The sequence below is a fragment of the Oenanthe melanoleuca genome, chromosome 2 (assembly GCF_029582105.1).
Source record: "Oenanthe melanoleuca isolate GR-GAL-2019-014 chromosome 2, OMel1.0, whole genome shotgun sequence".
NCBI lineage: Eukaryota > Metazoa > Chordata > Aves > Passeriformes > Muscicapidae > Oenanthe > Oenanthe melanoleuca.
In genome coordinates, this window is record NC_079335.1 from 46,176,542 (window position 1) to 46,194,287 (window position 17,746).

General features: G+C 41.5%; 1 protein-coding gene across 1 annotated transcript in view; it reads left to right on the forward strand.

Moving 5' to 3' along the window:
• The window catches only part of NPC1 (NPC intracellular cholesterol transporter 1), a 27,597-nt gene continuing 9,851 nt past the window's right edge, over window positions 1-17,746 (forward strand). The window contains exons 1-12 of the mRNA XM_056483247.1: window positions 1-1,002; window positions 7,801-7,923; window positions 9,173-9,279; window positions 9,857-10,032; window positions 10,916-11,083; window positions 11,680-11,929; window positions 13,086-13,162; window positions 13,806-14,176; window positions 14,533-14,759; window positions 15,135-15,235; window positions 16,128-16,230; window positions 17,186-17,375. Of these exons, the coding sequence (XP_056339222.1) occupies window positions 925-1,002; window positions 7,801-7,923; window positions 9,173-9,279; window positions 9,857-10,032; window positions 10,916-11,083; window positions 11,680-11,929; window positions 13,086-13,162; window positions 13,806-14,176; window positions 14,533-14,759; window positions 15,135-15,235; window positions 16,128-16,230; window positions 17,186-17,375 (1,971 nt within the window). The 5' untranslated portion in view covers window positions 1-924. The remainder of the gene's footprint in view (window positions 1,003-7,800; window positions 7,924-9,172; window positions 9,280-9,856; window positions 10,033-10,915; window positions 11,084-11,679; window positions 11,930-13,085; window positions 13,163-13,805; window positions 14,177-14,532; window positions 14,760-15,134; window positions 15,236-16,127; window positions 16,231-17,185; window positions 17,376-17,746) is intronic.

Here is a 17,746-nt window from a genome sequence, read left to right on the forward strand (position 1 = left end):
GACTTTTTGGTATTTACAAATTACGAGATTAACACTCCCGCGCCCGGACGATGCCGCTGCCCGGCTGCCGGTGCAGCTTGGGCGGCATGGTCCATCCCGGAGGGGCACGGCTCCGCTCCCACACCGGGACCAGCTTCCCGCCGGGGTCCCACAGAGCATCGCCCCCCGCCGCCGGGACAGCCCGTGCTGGGCAGGCGGTACCGGGGCGGTGTTTCTGGGCAGGCCATGCTGGGCAGGCGGTACCAGGGCGGTGTTTCTGGGCAGGCGGTACCGGGGCGGTGTTTGTGGGCACGCCATGCTGGGCAGGCGGTACCGGGGCGGTGTTTCTGGCCATGCCATGCTGGGCAGGCGGTACCGGGGCGGTGTTTCTGGGCAGGCCATGCTGGGCAGGCGGTACCAGGGCGGTGTTTCTGGGCAGGCGGTACCAGGGCGGTGTTTGTGGGCAGGCCATGCTGGGCAGGCGGTACCGGGGCGGTGTTTGTGGGCAGGCCATGCTGGGCAGGCGGTACCGGGGCGGTGTTTGTGGGCAGGCGGTACCGGGGCGGTGTTTCTGGACACGCCATGCTGGGCAGGCGGTACCAGGGCGGTGTTTCTGGGCAGGCCATGCTGGGCAGGCGGCACCGGGGCGGTGTCTCTGGGCAGGCGGCGCTGGGGAGGCGGTACCGAGGAGGGTGATCCTGGTTTGGCCATGCGAGTGAGGCGGTGCCGGGGGCGGGCCGGTGACCGCGGTTGGCGGCGGCGCTGGGGCTGGCTCGGCCTCTCTTGGGAGGGGCTGGCGGCTCCGCCCGGGCAGACGAGAGCGGCCCTTCCAGACTGCGCTGGCGCGGCTGGTTCGCCGCCCTCCTCCTGTTTCCATTCGCCGTCGCTCGGTGCTGCTGCTGCCCACAGCGCCCGCCGCTCATCCGCGCTCCAGCCCGCGCCGCCATGGGGACCCCTCAAGGCAGCCCCGGGCGAGGCGGCCTCGGCTTCCTCGTCCTCCTCCTGCTTCTGTCGCCCGTGCGGGTGAGTCCGTGGGGTGGGGAATGCCGGGCCTCCCGCCATGGTGGGGAGACAGCGAGCGGCGGGTGGGCAGCGGGATCCCGCGGGTGTTGCCTGGGGCGGGGGAGCCGCGCTGTCCCCCGCGCTTCCCGCGGCCGGGGCTGTCCCAGCCGGCCGGGCTGGATAAGAGCGGCGGTGCTCCGGGTTAGGCCCCTGGGCTCGGGGCGGCGCGAAGCTGAGGCGAGGTGCCGGGGTGTCCCCTCCTCGTCACCGGTGGGGCTCGCTCCCCTTGTTCCGTGCCGCTGGTCCCCGTCGGGACGGGGCTGACAGCCCTGGCACAGCAGCCCGCCGGGGAGCACCTGCGAACTTCAGCCTCCGCCCGGTCCCCGTCCCCTGCGGCCGCAGCCCCCGGGATGCCGCGTTCCCGTGGCGTGCCCTGGTTATGCAATGCCCAGTGCATGTGAGTGGCCACGCAGTCACATGCTCGGCAGAGGCTTGCAGATGTCCTCGGTGTCTGGTTCGCTTTGCTTGGGGTGTAACTTGGGCTAGGTGACAGCTTCTTGGAAATGATGATCTGTGCGGAGTGAGAGCTGCTCTTTATTCGTGTGCCAGTAGTAACACTATGTGTTTCCTTAAAATTGAGGACTAGAGTATGTTAGACTTCCTAGGAGCTTTAGGAAAATATATGGTAAAACATTCACTCCTCTCGATCGTGTTTTGTTATGCTGTAGTGCAAGATAGGAGCGGGATACTCCACATTCCTCTGGAGAAACAAGGAGTGTCTTGTAAGCGTTAGTGGTTGGCTTTCTTTCCCTCTCTACCTGCGTTGAAAACATACTTTCTAGGTCAAGTTTTATGATTTGCCCTTTTTAAACATAGGAGTTTGTAATCTTGTGTGTGTGCTGTTCTCATATTCTCTTAAGAAAACTTTTTAAGAGAGTTTGAACATAAAACGAGGAGTTCATTCTTCTTTGCCACTGGAGGAGGTGGTTGTTAGTTACTCATGATCTTCAGGTGAGTAAGTAATGGTACTTCACAGCTGACCAATGCACCTTTATGAAGTGTTTTTTGGGTGGAGATATCGTCTTGGAGCAATGAGGTGTGTCCTAGTTTGGTAAAGAAATGACAGAATGCTTTCCTTATCAGGAGGATACTGACCTACAGGAACTTGAAACAAGTTCCCCTAATATTTAGGGGAATCCTTGTAGAGGTTTTGTGGTCCCTCACAGTAAACATTGAAAAATTAGTCTAACCATGCACGTCTCAGTTGTGTACTGTAAGTAAGCAAAATCTGGTTTTATTGGGGATTTTTGCAATTAACTCCTATTTGCAGCACAAAACCACAAATTTTGATATTTTTCAAAGAGAATCTGGTCCTTCAGTTAGACTGAGCCTGTACAGTGTTAGATGCTTGCTGAAGAGAAGCATCGTAAACTGTTCTCTCCCTCAAGTGTACTGGTGATGTAATGGTTTTGTGCTTTCAGTTGTGATGTTTGTAATCTGAGGTGGCATATGTCATGTTTTTTTCTGTTTCAAAGCAGTTGGTAGACTGGAGTGGCACTTCAGCTCACAGTCCTTCCCTTACATGCGTGTTCGCAATGAACTTGAAGTGTTCAGCCTGTATCTCGCACTCTGAACAGTGCATGGTACAAGATTTCTGCCAGATATCCATTGCTATTTTCTTTTCTTATTAACGTCCTAATACACTAGATGGTATTTCTGTGCTTAATGGCCACTGTTGCAATTGGTCTTTTTATAATTGTACAGAAACACAAGCTGTTAAATCGCTGGCTAATCAAGGCTGGATACAGGTTTCCTATCAGCAGCTGGGATCCCAAGCTGTAGGTTATATTGAGTTTTCTGAAATCCCATGCGAAAGTGTAAATGACAAGTGCTGCTTGTGCCAAGTGGCATGCATTGTGGTATTACCTGACCTTAGACATGAAGTTCTGAAATGTCTGTTTAGAGCAGTTCCCTTGTCAGGGATGGAAATGTAGCTCCAGAACAAGACAGTAACCACTTAATCTAAATTGCTTCCTGGAAAATCAGGAGCAACTTGTTCAGCCTTTCTGGATGGAAAGTGAGGAAGCTGCCTTAGAAGGGGAGAGGCGAGTGAAGGGAGTGACTGGTAGAACTGAATAGTACCTAGCTGGGCAGTAGCCAAAACAATCCAGGTGTTGGGCAGTAGCCAAAACAATCCAGGTGTTGTGCAGTAGTATTATTATTAACCTGCAGGACATCAGAGCTATTTTGGTGCAGATGGACTTAGTTGCAGACAGGTGCTAGCTGGGGGCCCTCCACTTCCTGATCATGCGTGCATCCTTGCAAGTAACATCAGCTTGTCCCCACAGATATTGAATTATTACTGTTATTGCAACTTTCTCTTCCTACTTGACTTTGACTTACTGTGACATCTGAAATATGCTTGGATAGCTCAAGAACTGTGGCTTGCTTTGCCTGACCAGGAGTAGTAATGATTTTTCCATCTGGAAGGAAACAGTCTTATGCTGGTGAGCAAGGGAACAGGAGGAGTTTGGCAGATAAGGCACGGCTCTGAACTGGCTGCCTCTGAACAAGTTACTGAAAGAGACCAAGAGTAAGAACTAAACCTGTAAAGTTTTCTTTAGCCCGTGGACCTGTTTCGCCTTCAGGAAGGGTTGTGAGGTAATGTGCAACTTCTGGGGCAGATCTTTGAACTTGACCTGGTCACCTGTTTCCATAAACCAGTCTTCCCATTTATTAAGGGTGGTGTAGTGTTTTCTTAGAACTTTCAACCTCGTTGGCAATAGCAGATATTAAGGGAGTGCAGGGGGAGGAGTGTGCTCTTTCCTGGATTGATCTTTTTTGCCTTGCAAGATCCCAGATGCATCGTCCTTGATGAAGGAAAGGGAAGCAGCTGTATCTGATGCTCTTGCCTTTTCCATGCATTAGTAATCCTAGTTTGAAGAATCAAACAGTGTTCACTTGTCATCTGGTATTTGTAAGACCACAAACAGTTGCTGTTTCTCTGTACAGCATGATCATTGTTCTTTGTCTCCTTAACAGCTGTGTATTCATTGGTGGTGGTGGTGGCAAATGCTGCTGGAAACATCAAATATTATCAGTTTATTTCAACCTGCAGTTGAAGAAACTTGGGCTGAATTAAATGTGTTTATGAACACTAGTTCCATTACAAATGAATGATAATGCCTGGGAACTAGAAAACTCTTAACAGAGCTTTTGTAGAATGTCCATGCTAGCTCATGTGCATGTGCAAGTTATTTATAAGGGCTCCCAGAGCCTTGGCCTGAGGTGAATTTTATCTTTGAACAGGCTAAGCCTGCCAGAAATGAGAATACAGTTTTCTGAACTCTGAGGATGTGCTGAGGGTTAGTGTTAGTATACTGACAATTGGTTTCTAACATATGCTAGAGGCAGGAAGGAACAGCCTTCATCTAACGTTATATGTTGCTCTTGCTTTATGAAATACTTAGGGAAGTCACTTTTTAATATATGAAGTACTTAGTCATGTGGTCTTGAAAATATACAGAAAAAAAAACCCAAAACCATGAACTGAGCCCTGTGTTACTTCTGCTGTATTTTATGTATTTTGCCTTGTTTAGAAGGCAGTTCGGTTCAGTGTAGCATTTCTGTTACTTTTGGGGCTAGGCTTTCACCCACTTATGAAACTTAATACTGACCTAAAAGTGTGACTCTGCAAGCTGCAGTTTTAACTATGACTTATTTACAACCACACTTACTCATCCTTATCTCACCCTGCCCTCATAGGAACATTCTTCTGAAAGAATGGCAAGAGCAAAGTGCTTGTCTCACTCTGTAACTTAATCTAGCTTTTACTAGAGGGTTTTCAGGGAAGGAGCTGTCAGCCCTGTCTTATCTGTGGTAGTGGAACAGTTACTTAGTTACATGTATCCTTGAATGCTGTCTCACCATAGGAGACCAACCCTCTCCTGTATTTTGGGGCTGACTCTATGTTAAGCAGGCTATTAACTTGTTAATGTTCAAGAGCTGTGTTGTTCAATTCAGGCTGTTGATGTCTAATGATTTGGTGGTTTTTAGGCTTATTGATTTGGCTCAACCACTCTAAAATCAATCGTCCCCAAAGCTTACCTGGTTCAGGGAACTCACATTTTCCTTAGTGAAGTCCTGCTAGGTCATGGAATAAATCCAAAATCTTAAGTTGTTTCTGAAACTGTATTTTTGATGTTAATACTGAAACAGTATTCAGACTTGCAGTTCTAGGCCTAAGTTCTCTTCTAACAGTTCAAAGCAGCTGATCTGTTCAGCTTTTCTCAAACAGGCTGAAAGTTTGAGTGGCAAACATTGTTTTTTCTATTGTATGTTTTATTATTGTGGAACTTTAGGAATGTGGTTTTAAATTCTTTATCCAAATTCAAATATAAACTTATATTAGGCCAAACTTTGTCTTGCTGCTTTTTTTTTTTTTTTTTTTTTTTTTTTTTTTTTTTTTTTTTTTTTTTGTGTTTAGCTGGATACCTTTTGGTACATTACTAAGTATCATGTGCAAATAATTATTTTGTGTTCTGTCTTGAAAATGATGGCAGAAAGCCTTGTAGGTAAATTTATAGACATAAGACAGATTGTATTTTGTTTTGTATCAATGTAGCTATAACCAAGGAATTGCTACCTTGAAACACAGATAATGTTTATAAACTGTTGAACTATCAGTTGGACTGACATGGTAGCTGAAATTTACTCAAGTTTTTCTATGCAAGAGGTGCCCTGGTAAGTTTTTTGTAACTGCTAACTGCATTACCAGTTTTCCCACACATTCCACTCTGGAAGAAGCTAAGTCTTTCTCTAAAGAGTAAGTTGATGAAGTGTTTTAAAAAATAAGAAGTCTTAGATAACAAGATGTAATGAAACACAGAAAATATTTTTTTAGAAAAGTTGATTACAAGCCATTCTAGACTAAACACAGAAGCCAGCCTGATACTGAAGAAACAACTAATCTTTTTCTCACGGGCAGTGCAAAGCAGCTCCAAATTCCTTACCCTTTTGCAAGAATAGTAGTGAATCTGTGCTTCCTCTTGAAGAGACAATTCACTTCTGATGCTGGTACAAACAGTAGAACCATTTTCACTGTTAGTAGGTTGTTTTGGTGTATTGGATGTGGGGCATATAGGTGTGAGGAAGCAGAGTTGAAGGTGGTGACTTCTAAATTTGCATCAAAGTAGTATTAACTTTTTAGATTAACTTGATGCATGAACAAATTTACAATGTGCTTTCAAGAAACAGTCAACAAGTTATGGAAGTTTGACATTTTGGCTTATGCTGGTGTTAAACATTTGGTATTTATAAGTGCAATCTTGTTTTCCAGCTTGTACCATAGAATATGGTAATACTTATCAGCTTTAACTAGAAGACATGCTACAATAGACAAATGAAATGGTGATCTAGATGAGTGGCACTTAAACTGACTTTTAGACCTGGCTTGCAGTGAGTAACTTTGAATTAGCCTATGTTGCCCTGGTTAGGTTAAAGAGGAAACAAGTCTTGGGTTGGGTAAATTGGTGATAGTTATTGTCCCTGATAAATAACCAATTACTGATGCACTTTTTGAAGAACTGCCAATGTTGTTCAGCACAAAAATGTATGTTATGGAGGCACTGTGTTTCTGGGTAGCTCTTGGGTATTGTCAGGACAGCCTTTCAGGGGCCTCTCTGGTCAGTAAACAATGCTATTCATGGTCAAGCACAAAGCACAGCAGTCTGTCCTTGCAGCAACAACATATGGTGTCTCTAAAATGCTAAGTCAAGGTTGTTCAGGAGATCAAAATAGGTCAGTTATCTCTCAAACTGTACTAAGCTAACTCCTCATTATAGCTGGGAGAAGTGTAGTAAATGCTTGTGCAGTCTACTTTCTGCTTGCAGCCCAGGTGGTAGGAAACTTTGGAGCTGTATTAAAGCTTTTGCTGTAAATAACTTGCATTATTATTGCAAGTTATTATTTATTATTGCATTAAATGTTTGAATTTTCAGAATAAATATTTTGGCTTAGCATCTCAGATGTCTCAGTGTCAGTACCACTGAACAAAAATAAAATGCTTCCAAGGTGCCACTGTCCTTTTTCAATTTCTTTTATGTATATAATAAAGAGCAAATTTCTGAAATTTCAGTAGTTCCTTAAATTAAAACATCTTTAAAATTAGGCTTTTTTCACTGTAATCCTATTTAAATATTCCATGCTTAGGCTTGAAAGTGGTGATGGAGGGCATTCTTCGAGATTGTGATAGTATATGTATAGCAAGTGCAGAGCTATGAAGTTCTGTTTCAGAATCCTCACTGCTATTTCCTCAATCTGTCACTGTAATGAGTTTTCAGGAAGGATCAAAAGGTAGCAGGAGGAAGTGAAATTGCACATAAGCAATGAGTTTCTCTCCCTGTGCAATGACTTGTGCTCTAATGTGACAGTTTAACCCACTAATTATTTTGTTGTCCTGCATGAACAAATTATTTTCTAAATCACCTCATACTTAAAGATGCTTTTCAGGTATTGATTTAGGTTTTTCTTAAGTAACTCTCGTACTTGATCTCAACTATAGGCAGTGCACTTCCTGTTTCTGTAATGGTCAAGGGAGGGTGAGAAGCTGAGCCGAAGATCAGTGGTGGTGTGCACCATGTCAAAAACACCTACTTTTGTTAATGGGTGCTTTATGTAGTACACACTGATGTTTTAATTAGCAGGAAGTTATCTAATCTGGACTGCAAATTGCTTTTGGAGTAGTACTGCATAAATTCTACAATAGTGGAGGTATTTAGCAAGTATTCCTTGCAATTAATCTCTTATTTTGTTGATTAGGTACTCCCACAAACGTGTATCTGGTATGGAGAATGTGGAGTTGCTTCTGGAGACAAGAGGTACAACTGCGCTTATGATGGGCCACCAATAGCACTACCAGAAGATGGCTATGACTTAATGCAGGTGAGCTTCCCTTGGATGTTTGCTGCTAAAAAAATAGTTCTCTGACACTAGAATTCTATATTGGGTTCTATTGAACCTATGCTATGACCTCTCATCCTAACCTAATAAGAAAGTAGACAGATTATCTCTGATTTCTCAGGTCCAACTGGGTTAAGATAATTTACATCAATTTCTTTTCAGAGATACGAGAAGTCTCCAAAATGTGATTAGAAGTTGTCACAGGCAAAACCTTAAATATAGGATTTGTTCACTTTCTTGCATATTTTGCCTCATTGGTTTTACTATTCTACACTTAAATCACTTTTTTGAAGACTCTCCCAAAATATGTGTTCCACAGTTATGCCCTTCTGATCTCTAAAGGACAAGACTAAACTATTTTCCTTCAGATGATCATTCCTGGTAAAGGAAGGTGCTAACTGATATTTGTTCAAATGGGGCAGATTTGGACAAAATTAGCTGTGCCTAGTGTGAGACTCTATTTCCTTACTTGGGCTTCAGCGGCCAAAGTCAATGAAACCACAGTTTATATATTTCATGCACAACGTAGAGTATTGCCAGATTTGCCTTCTGGTGTCTAATAGTTCAAGGCTTTAAAGAGGGAAGTTAAACAACGGTGACAGGAGTGATTTCATTAAATATGTAGCTGAGCTAACTTTTGTTGTGTGTTGTTTCTGAAGACTTAATGCACAGTTCTTGTATGTTACTATCAGTTATACTTGTGTTAAATGCCTTTGTCTCTTCTGTAAACTGAACATGAAGTAGCTCTTCCAGGTAATCACTGATTTTATGGTTAGTGGCTTGCCTTCTGAGACTTTAAAATCTGATACTGTCCAGAAGGAGTACTAGAGGATAAGCTGCAGGAGTACTTTCAACTTGGATAAATGTGTTGTCCTCTTACCAATAGGCTCTCAAATGCAATTATCATTCTATATATAGACCCTGGTGAGTAAAGATCATCTGAAGAGCTTTTCAAAAGGAAGTGCTGCCTTGAATAAAAGAAGTGAAAAAAGTGATTCTTCTCTCCAGTCTCTGAACAAAAAATCTTGTTTGCTGGACTGTTTTCTCCTATGTGTCTCCCACAGCAACAGCTACTGTATTCTAAAATATGCTGATGCAGAGCCCATGATTATAATGAGTTCTGAAGTCTTAAACATGCTTTTTATTCCTTTCCTCTTGATCTCAATGTTGTTTTGTGGTTTTTGTTTGGTTTTTTTTTTTGTTTGTTTGTTTGTTTGGTTTTTTTTTTAAGGAACTCTGTCCAGGTTTATTCTTTGGCAATGTTAGCACTTGCTGTGATGTTCATCAGCTTCAGACTTTGAAAAATAACTTGCAGCTGCCTCTGCAGTTTCTCTCCAGGTATGCTAAATAAATGGCAAAGCAACTAGTTTTGTAACAGAATAACAAAGCACTTGTCTTCAAGTAGACTGTAGAAAAAGTGGTAATTTCATTTAAAGGATTCTTGGAGCAAACTGCTGGAGTGACTTTCTCATCCATAGCAGCAGGCTGTAATGTCATGAAACAACTACTTGCAGTCTGGATTGACTTAATAAACATTCCCTTAGCTTGTCTCAAGCTACTTTATCTAATGAAACCTTCAGAAGAGGGTGACACAAAGTAGCATTTGGTCTTGTTCTAACTAAGACATTAAGAAGTCTAAGAAGTCTTCCTGCTACCAGCAGTTAAGTTTTTATTCAAATTCTAGTAAGATTGTTTGAATCTACTATTTGAGGCACAAAATTTTATTAGCAATTTATGGTGCATAAAGTTGTTGATCAACAACAATTGTTGTATTGCTGATTAAAATCTTGCAGACTTTAGATATTTTGTTCTGTCACTCTGAGCAGAATGTTTATATTTGCAAGGCATATCTGACTTGACCTACATAGCAACTTTATCTCTTAATTGATTGCTGTTCATTGGCTTTCTTACCCAGATGTCCTTCATGTTTTTACAACTTGATAAACCTCTTCTGTGAACTGACTTGTAGTCCAAATCAATCTGACTTTTTGAATGTTACAAGCACCATACCTTATTATGATCCCGTTTTAAAAGAGAACAAAAGTAGCATTACAGAGCTGCAGTACTTTATTGGAAATCGATTTGCAAATGGTGAGTAAACAATGTGTTAATTTACGTTGGCTTTTGTCCAGGTAACAAGACCAGTGTTCTTCAGAAAGAGTTTGGAGGAGGAAGCATCTCTTTAACTGTTTTAGAAGTTTGAGTCATCACATAGGTAACAGTAGGTCCCCCTTAAAACTTATGGAACATTTAAGTTCTGCTTGGCCTGGGTACATTACACTGACACTGTTAAATAAGTGTTTTAAAGGTTCAGCTGAAGATGAATGTCTGTACAAACAGTTAATAGCTGATAACTATGATGACTTTAACTTCAGAAAAATAAAGTTGTTGCCAAGTATTGAATGTTCGAAGCCTACCTGATACTAAAACAGTTGGGCAAGCATGATAATAAAGTTTCTACACAGTGAACTGCAATGGTTCTCTAAGAGGCACTCAGTCTTGAAATGGACTGTCTAGTCCTTTGTCAAAATCAGATGTTTTTAGAGAACAATACATTTGGATTGTATTTTGATTTTGTAGCAAGCTTGAAGTATTAATTCAGCCTTTTTATGCTTTTTGCAGTAACCTTTAATGAAATGGAGACACTTGAAAGTCATATACTGCCTACAAGTTGAAAGTACCTTAAATACAATTCATAGCTTTTTTTGAAGGTAATATTAGGTAATGTTTCCTGTCAAGCAGAAAAGTAGGTTCTAGCATAATGCAGATTTGGGTGGCTTTCTCAGAGCAAAGTAGCTGTAACACAACATTGCAACCTTGAATACTGTGAATACAACTGAAAGCGTTAGTTCACTATCCTAAGATGTTTTTACTTGATAACTGTAAGTATGTTCCTGGAACATGGGGAGTCTAATAGTGGAAATACTTGGAATGCTTACTCAAATTATAACATTGGTTTAATGACACTTCCCAGCAATGTACAATGCCTGCAAAGATGTGGAGGCTCCATCGAGCAATGTTAAAGCACTGGGGTTGCTGTGTGGGAAGGATGTCAAGGACTGCAATGCAACCAACTGGATTGAGTACATGTTTAGTAAAGACAATGGACAAACTCCTTTCAGCATAATTCCAATCTTTTCAGGTAAGAAACTGAATAGTCCTTGACTTTGATGCTCCTGTCAAAGGCTGGGTGCTATGGCTAGAACATTGATTTTTCAAGCAGCTGCCCAGCAATGATAGTCTGCAGTCAGAGGCTTTCAAAGCAATGTGAGATTAACTTACTTTTGAAAAAAATTTCTGCTTGGAAACCATACTTTGTACTTTTTGTCTACCCAGCTTCTTACTGTAGAAATCTCTAAAACTCAATGATGGACTAAGCCCAGGCAACTGGCTACTTGTATTCCTTGGGAAATGGGCACTAACCTCATCCTTGAAAATTTCTTTGACAGGAAGTTACACATTTCACAGTCTGAATAGATAAGGGGGATGGCAAATCATTGCTGGGATGATAGAAGTATGTGTGTTATAGACATGACCAGTCACTTACTTACTAGACAGCTGTAAATAGTTGGTACCTGCTGTGGAAAAGGCAGTGGATTCTTCATCTGTAAGAGCAAGAATTGCTGCTCTACTGTGGCTGTGGGCTTTTATATAAAGGGTTAACTCACTTAACTGGGAAGGTCTGAATAGTAAACTGGCTGGTAGTAAACTGGCTCTGCAACCTTTGATTTGTCATAGATGTTCCTGTCCATGGAATGAAGCCTATGAATAATGCTACCAAAGGCTGTAATGAGTCTATGGATGATTCAACAGGACCATGCAGCTGTCAGGACTGTTCAATTGTTTGTGGTCCAAAACCTCAACCCCCTCCATTGCCTCCTCCTTGGCTGTTGTTTGGTTTGGATGCTGTATATGTCATCATGTGGATCTCATACATGGGCTTTCTACTCATATTTTTTGCACTGGTTTTTGGAGTCTGGTGTTACAGGTGAAGTATTCAAAATGCTGAGCTCTGCAAGTCACTTGTTTATCCCTAAGAATTTCTTTGCCCTGGTCAGATGCTTATGTCTTGACTGCTTCAGCCAGCCAAAAGTTATGTTCTGTAGCAGATACCACATACACCTACAAAAAGTGTTCTAGCAGCTAAAACCAGCTGGTAGAAAGTGATTGCAGAAGTTGCTTTAGTTGATGCACAGCTGTCATAGCATTCCTAGCTACAGAATCACATACACTATTCTTTGACTTTCATAACTAAGTATGCAGAAATCTGGGAAAACACACATTCATAACAAAATAGTTGGTGCCCTATTGTAAATTAAGTAATGAATACTTTTTCCTAGTCTACTGTTTTGAAAAAAAACTAAATGGAAGCCGAGCTTCCAGTCATTATAGTGTATCACCCTTGATCACATGGCTGGAGCACCTCTCCTATGAAGACAGGCTGAGACAGTTAGGGTTGTTCAGCCTGGAGAAGAAAAGACTCTTGGGATTCCTTATAGCAACTTCCAAGTACCTAAAGGGAGTCTACAAGAGAGGTGGAGAGGGACTTTTTACAAGGGCATGTAGTGACAGGATGAGGGGCAGTGGTCTTAAGCTGAGAGAGAGTAGATGTGGATTAGCTATTAAAAACAAATTCTGTACTATAAGAGTGAGTCAGTGGAAGAGGTTGCCCAGAGGGGTTGTGCAATCCTAGTTACTGCAGGTGTTCAAGGCCAGACTGAATGGGGTTCTAAGTAAACTGATTTAGTAATGGTTGTTCAGTTATGACCAGAAAACTGAAATTGAATAAGAATTAAGTCTGCTTGGAAAAGGACAGTGGGAATGAAAATTTTGATATGTTCAGCAGCCTTACTTTAGTGGGCAACATGAAATGGTATGTTTGAGATGCTTGGTTCATATTTCTAATTTAAAAATTTCTTGCAAATATCAACTTAGGATCAATTTAAAGAAATTCTCTGTTGTTGATGCTAGTGATCTTCTAAATGTGCATAAAGAATCTGTGCTTGATGTAAGCTGGAAAAGTTTGTTAAAATAGCTGACCTGGCTGTATGTTGTTCCAAAGAATCACAGAGCTGGAGACTGTTGTACAAACAGTACAGATGCCTTTTTGGACAAGCAGGATAACACAGCTTCTTGCCTTGCAGGCGGCGTCACTTTGTCTCGGAGTACACCCCAATTGACAGCAATGTAGCCTTTTCTGCGAATTCTCACCATGACCAAGGTATGGCTTGGATAAGAGTAATAGGTTTATTACAAACTCAAGTTTTCCTATGGACGGGCTCTGGAGTTTTAGCTTTATTAAACAAAAAGTGCATTGTTAGAGGGCCTTCAGCCTTTTGGCCAGCATCTCTCTTTAGAGTAGTGCTTACCCCTATTTTACTGGATGCTGAAAGCCCTGGGTACACCCTTCATGGATCTACCTAATCTCCAAGGAAGTTTTGGAGGGCTTTTTTGGGGGGGTATAGGGAGGGCAACATGATGCTAAAATCAGTTTAATCCTGTTTTGACTCATCCATGTGTCCATTTAAATCATGCTAGGAAAGAACTGTAGTTTAACTTGTGTACCAGCTGAGATAGTTTGCTTTATTGATTATATATCCTTTAGCTGCTTCTTCTTTTATTTGTTACGCTTGCTGCTGTCAAAGACAACCTTACATTACAAGGGGCAATGTAGGTACAAGCTGTTTTCTGCACCTTGGCCTCAGTCAGGGATTGGTCCCAGGGTCTGAGTGCCAGTGGAGACATAGCTTCTGGTGCTTCCTACAAACAGAGCTAGAATAAAATTTCATCTTTCTGGGTGGACTCCAAGAAAATTCTGCTTAACTGACTTTCAAACATTTACTGTTTACTTCTTGCTCTTGCAGGAAACATTACTTGTGGTGAAAGGCTTGGTGAAAGGTTTGAGAATGGCCTGAGGATGACATTTACCTCATGGGGGGCTTTCTGCGTCAGAAATCCACGTCCTGTTATCCTCTTCTCTGTGGTCTTCATTGCAATGTGCTGCTCAGGCTTTGTGTATATTAAAGCAACTACAAATCCTGTAGATCTCTGGTCAGCCCCAAGCAGCCAAGCCCGCAAAGAGAAGGAATACTTTGACACACACTTTGGGCCTTTCTTCCGTACTGAACAGATTATCATTCAAGCACCAAAGAGTCGCCCAGACACCTACTCACCTTACCCATCAGGAGAAGATGTACCTTTTGGGCCTCCTCTTACTAAAGATATTCTCCATCAGGTAATTGGGACTTCCAAGAGCAAAGACCTAAGCATACTTAACAGATATAACCACATGGAGTTGGCTTCCACCTGCAATTTTATGTATCCATCAAAACAGTCGCTAGATATTCATATTAAAAATTATAGCCTTACTATGAAAGCTTTTTGCTGAAATCCTTCCTGTTAGAGAGACACTTGCAAACTAAGTCCTAGCTCATAGTATGATCACAGAAATAATGTTTTTGTAATGTGCTTCTATTGACATACGCCTCTGTCTCTGGAAACTTCCAAGAATATAGCATGCTCTTAAGTCCTGTCTTGCAAGAGAAATGCTTTCTTGTGCTGCTCTTAAACTATGGTTTGTTTTTTTTAAAGGTATTGGATTTGCAGGATGCTATTGTCAACATAACTGCTTCTTATGACAATGAGACTGTAATGCTGAAGGACATTTGCCTGGCTCCTCTTGCTCCCTACAACAACAACTGCACTATCCTGAGCGTACTCAACTACTTTCAGAACAGCCATTCTGTCCTGGATCACACTGTTGGGGATGAGTTCTTTGTCTATGCTGATTACCACACTCACTTCTTATACTGTGTTCGGTGAGCAGTACAATTGCATGTTTTTTAATCAAGCTGCCAGTTCAGCTTTGTGTGGTGTGGGTGCTGGCTCTGGTTTACCTTAAACATATTTTCAGTGCTTCTGAAGAGCTCTGAACAGAAGACCAATTTCTAAGCTTTCTCTTTAGTTTATAGTTCAGTTGCTTAGAAGGTACTCCTTGTATTAAAGGCTATAAGGCAGACACCTTTAAAACAGTATTTAAATTCAAAGCAAATGTATCACAAGGACAGTGTACCACTAGCGGGCTTGTCTTGTTTGTCTTGATTTTCAGTTATAACACAACAGCTTCTTACTGTTTTGTGCTGTGCCTCAGCTGTCAAGCAAAAGCTAACAGTTATTACTGGTGGTCTCTTTAGGGCTCCAGCATCACTGAATGACACAAGCTTGCTTCACGATCCCTGCTTAGGAACGTTTGGTGGACCTGTATTTCCGTGGCTGGTGTTGGGAGGATACGATGGTGAGTGGAAAAACAGTGTTGCAGTGTGAGTCTGAGAGTACATACTTGTGTGCTGCTGTTGGTGCTGTAGGTGCATTCTCATTTAACATAAGTGTTTAAATGCAGTCCAGAGAAACTGAAGTTGTGTTAAACTGTGAGTAAGTGAGGGTTTTCAGTAGACCAGTGCTGGGATTTGAGGTAGACTACTCTCAAAGTGCAAAATGCAAGCAATCTGTAGTTGGAACATACTTGTCAACAGGACAAATGTTCAGTCTGCTTTGGGCCTGGTAAAATATAAAGTCATGAAGTAGCTCAGGTCAACGTGCTGGGATGTATTTTGCTTTAAGTTAGAATAAGTTTTGTCATTGATCTGATAAAGCAGTTAAGAGTAGATTAACACGTTCACAAAGGAAATTCTTTCGTAATTACTCTGAAGCCAGGATTTTGTTCAAGCAATTTATCTAATTAAACATAACTTAGTACTATATTTGTTTTGAACATATCTAAAATAGTGTTTAAAGGCAAGTTCTTTATTAGACTGTAGGGGATTTGTATTTGCTCTGAGTAAAATCTAAGTATGCAAGAGGCACAGTGTTTAGGAAGCCACATTTCTCATTAGATGGAAAGTCATAAGCAGTGGTGATATAGCAGCTCTTTGTCTAACCATGCAGTGATTTATTGTTGTAGTGTCATGAGCAAGTTAAACAATGAATAATTACTCTGGAATGCAATCTCTAGTGCATATCAGCTTTGGTTCTTATTTCAATAGTGTATTTGAGTGTATTCAGTGGTGTTCAGTGGAGTTGTAGGGATGGGGTTGCTTTGGACAATACTAATTTTAAATTTATTTTTGTCTGCTATACTAGAATGTAAGTTACATTTTTTAATGCTAAACTTTTTATTTCTTCTGTAGATGATAACTATAATAATGCTACAGCTCTTGTTATTACTTTTCCTGTCAACAACTACTACAATGATTCAAAAAAGCTGATGAAAGCCTTGGCATGGGAAAAAGAGTAAGTAGTCTTCCTGTGAAGAAATGCATGCATAACTTAAAGCAGCTTTAAATGCTGATAAACAAGAAATACCTGCACTGTACTGACAGTTTTTCAGTATAACTACAGGGATATTTTGAGAGGCAGCAGAACTAGTTAAAAACAGATTGTGCTTGTCATAAGACCTTCACGTTGTCTAGAACACTTAATTTGCTTTGAGACCTAGGTTCTAGTCCTCTTAGTGACCATCTAGCCCAGTAGCACTTGCCAATAAGTAACTTCAGCAAGGATTCATTTTATTGTGGCTGGAGTTACACAGGTAGACTCTTTAATTTACTGGACCATTAACCATGGGTGGAAAGGTCAAGCCTGATGCTGTAGATCTTTACCTTTAATTTTTAGTAATTGTCGTCCAGATGAACATCTAAGGCTTTCATCCCCTTTACTGCCTTGAATAGCTAGCTTACACAGGCCAGCTGCTCTGGCTGGCAGTTCAGATAAAAACTACTGTACTAGAGAGTTTGTGACAAAATAAAAGTATGCCAAGCAGCTGCCTGTGCCACAAGCATCTCTCACATTGGGGAACTGAAACAAGGGCTAATAAGTTGTTCCAGTAGTGTAAGCGAGCTGGAGTCATCTTTCATGTGTGTATTCCTAGGTATAGCTTTGAGGAAAATTGTGCTTAGAGTTTGAAATAGCTCATGCAAGATACCTATTTGTCATGAAACACTGGAGAGACCATGAGAAGTATTTCAGTGTAGTGTATTTCTAATTCTTAAAATAGACTTCTAGGTATATGTAGCCAGCACCTCTCTCTTAAAACTGAGAAAGCTCCCCTCAAACTACTGTGTGGCCGCAGAGTACTCTTGTACCACACAGATGATGTAAATTTGCCATCAACTGACTTTTAAGTATTTCTAGTGGAAGATGTTTTATCCTTTGAAAGTGTGATCGACCTCTTGGTTTTGTTTTTTAGATTTATTAACTTTCTGAAGAACTATAATAATTCAAACTTAACAATATCATTTTCTGCTGAACGGAGTATTGAAGACGAGATCAACCGTGAAAGCAACAGTGATGTCAGCGTTGTGTTGATAAGCTATATTGTGATGTTTGTGTACATTTCAATAGCTTTGGGACATATCCAGAGCTGTAGAAGACTGCTGGTATGTGTGTAGTTTTCATTGCTATAGAGACTGAAGCTAGAGCTTGCTGATAGCTCAAGTGACTTAACTATTTTTGCAGAATGCTGCTGTTCAATTTTTTTATTAGAGCGTTGAGTCCTCCTTGGGCAGGAGTTAGAGGGAGCATTGTTCTTGTACTAGACAATTCATGTGTGTTTCATAGTCTCAACTAAGTTCTTTCACTTGATGTTCAGTTAGCATCAGCTTTAAGACTTGTAGCTTCAAGGTTTATATCTGGATCTTCAGAAAAACCCTGAAAAGTTTTGTACTATGTAGACTAAATGTTAGAGTATGGCTTTTGGCTTTGCAGTAATCTATTCTGTTGGGATGATGCTTGTTTGGCTGACGTTCAG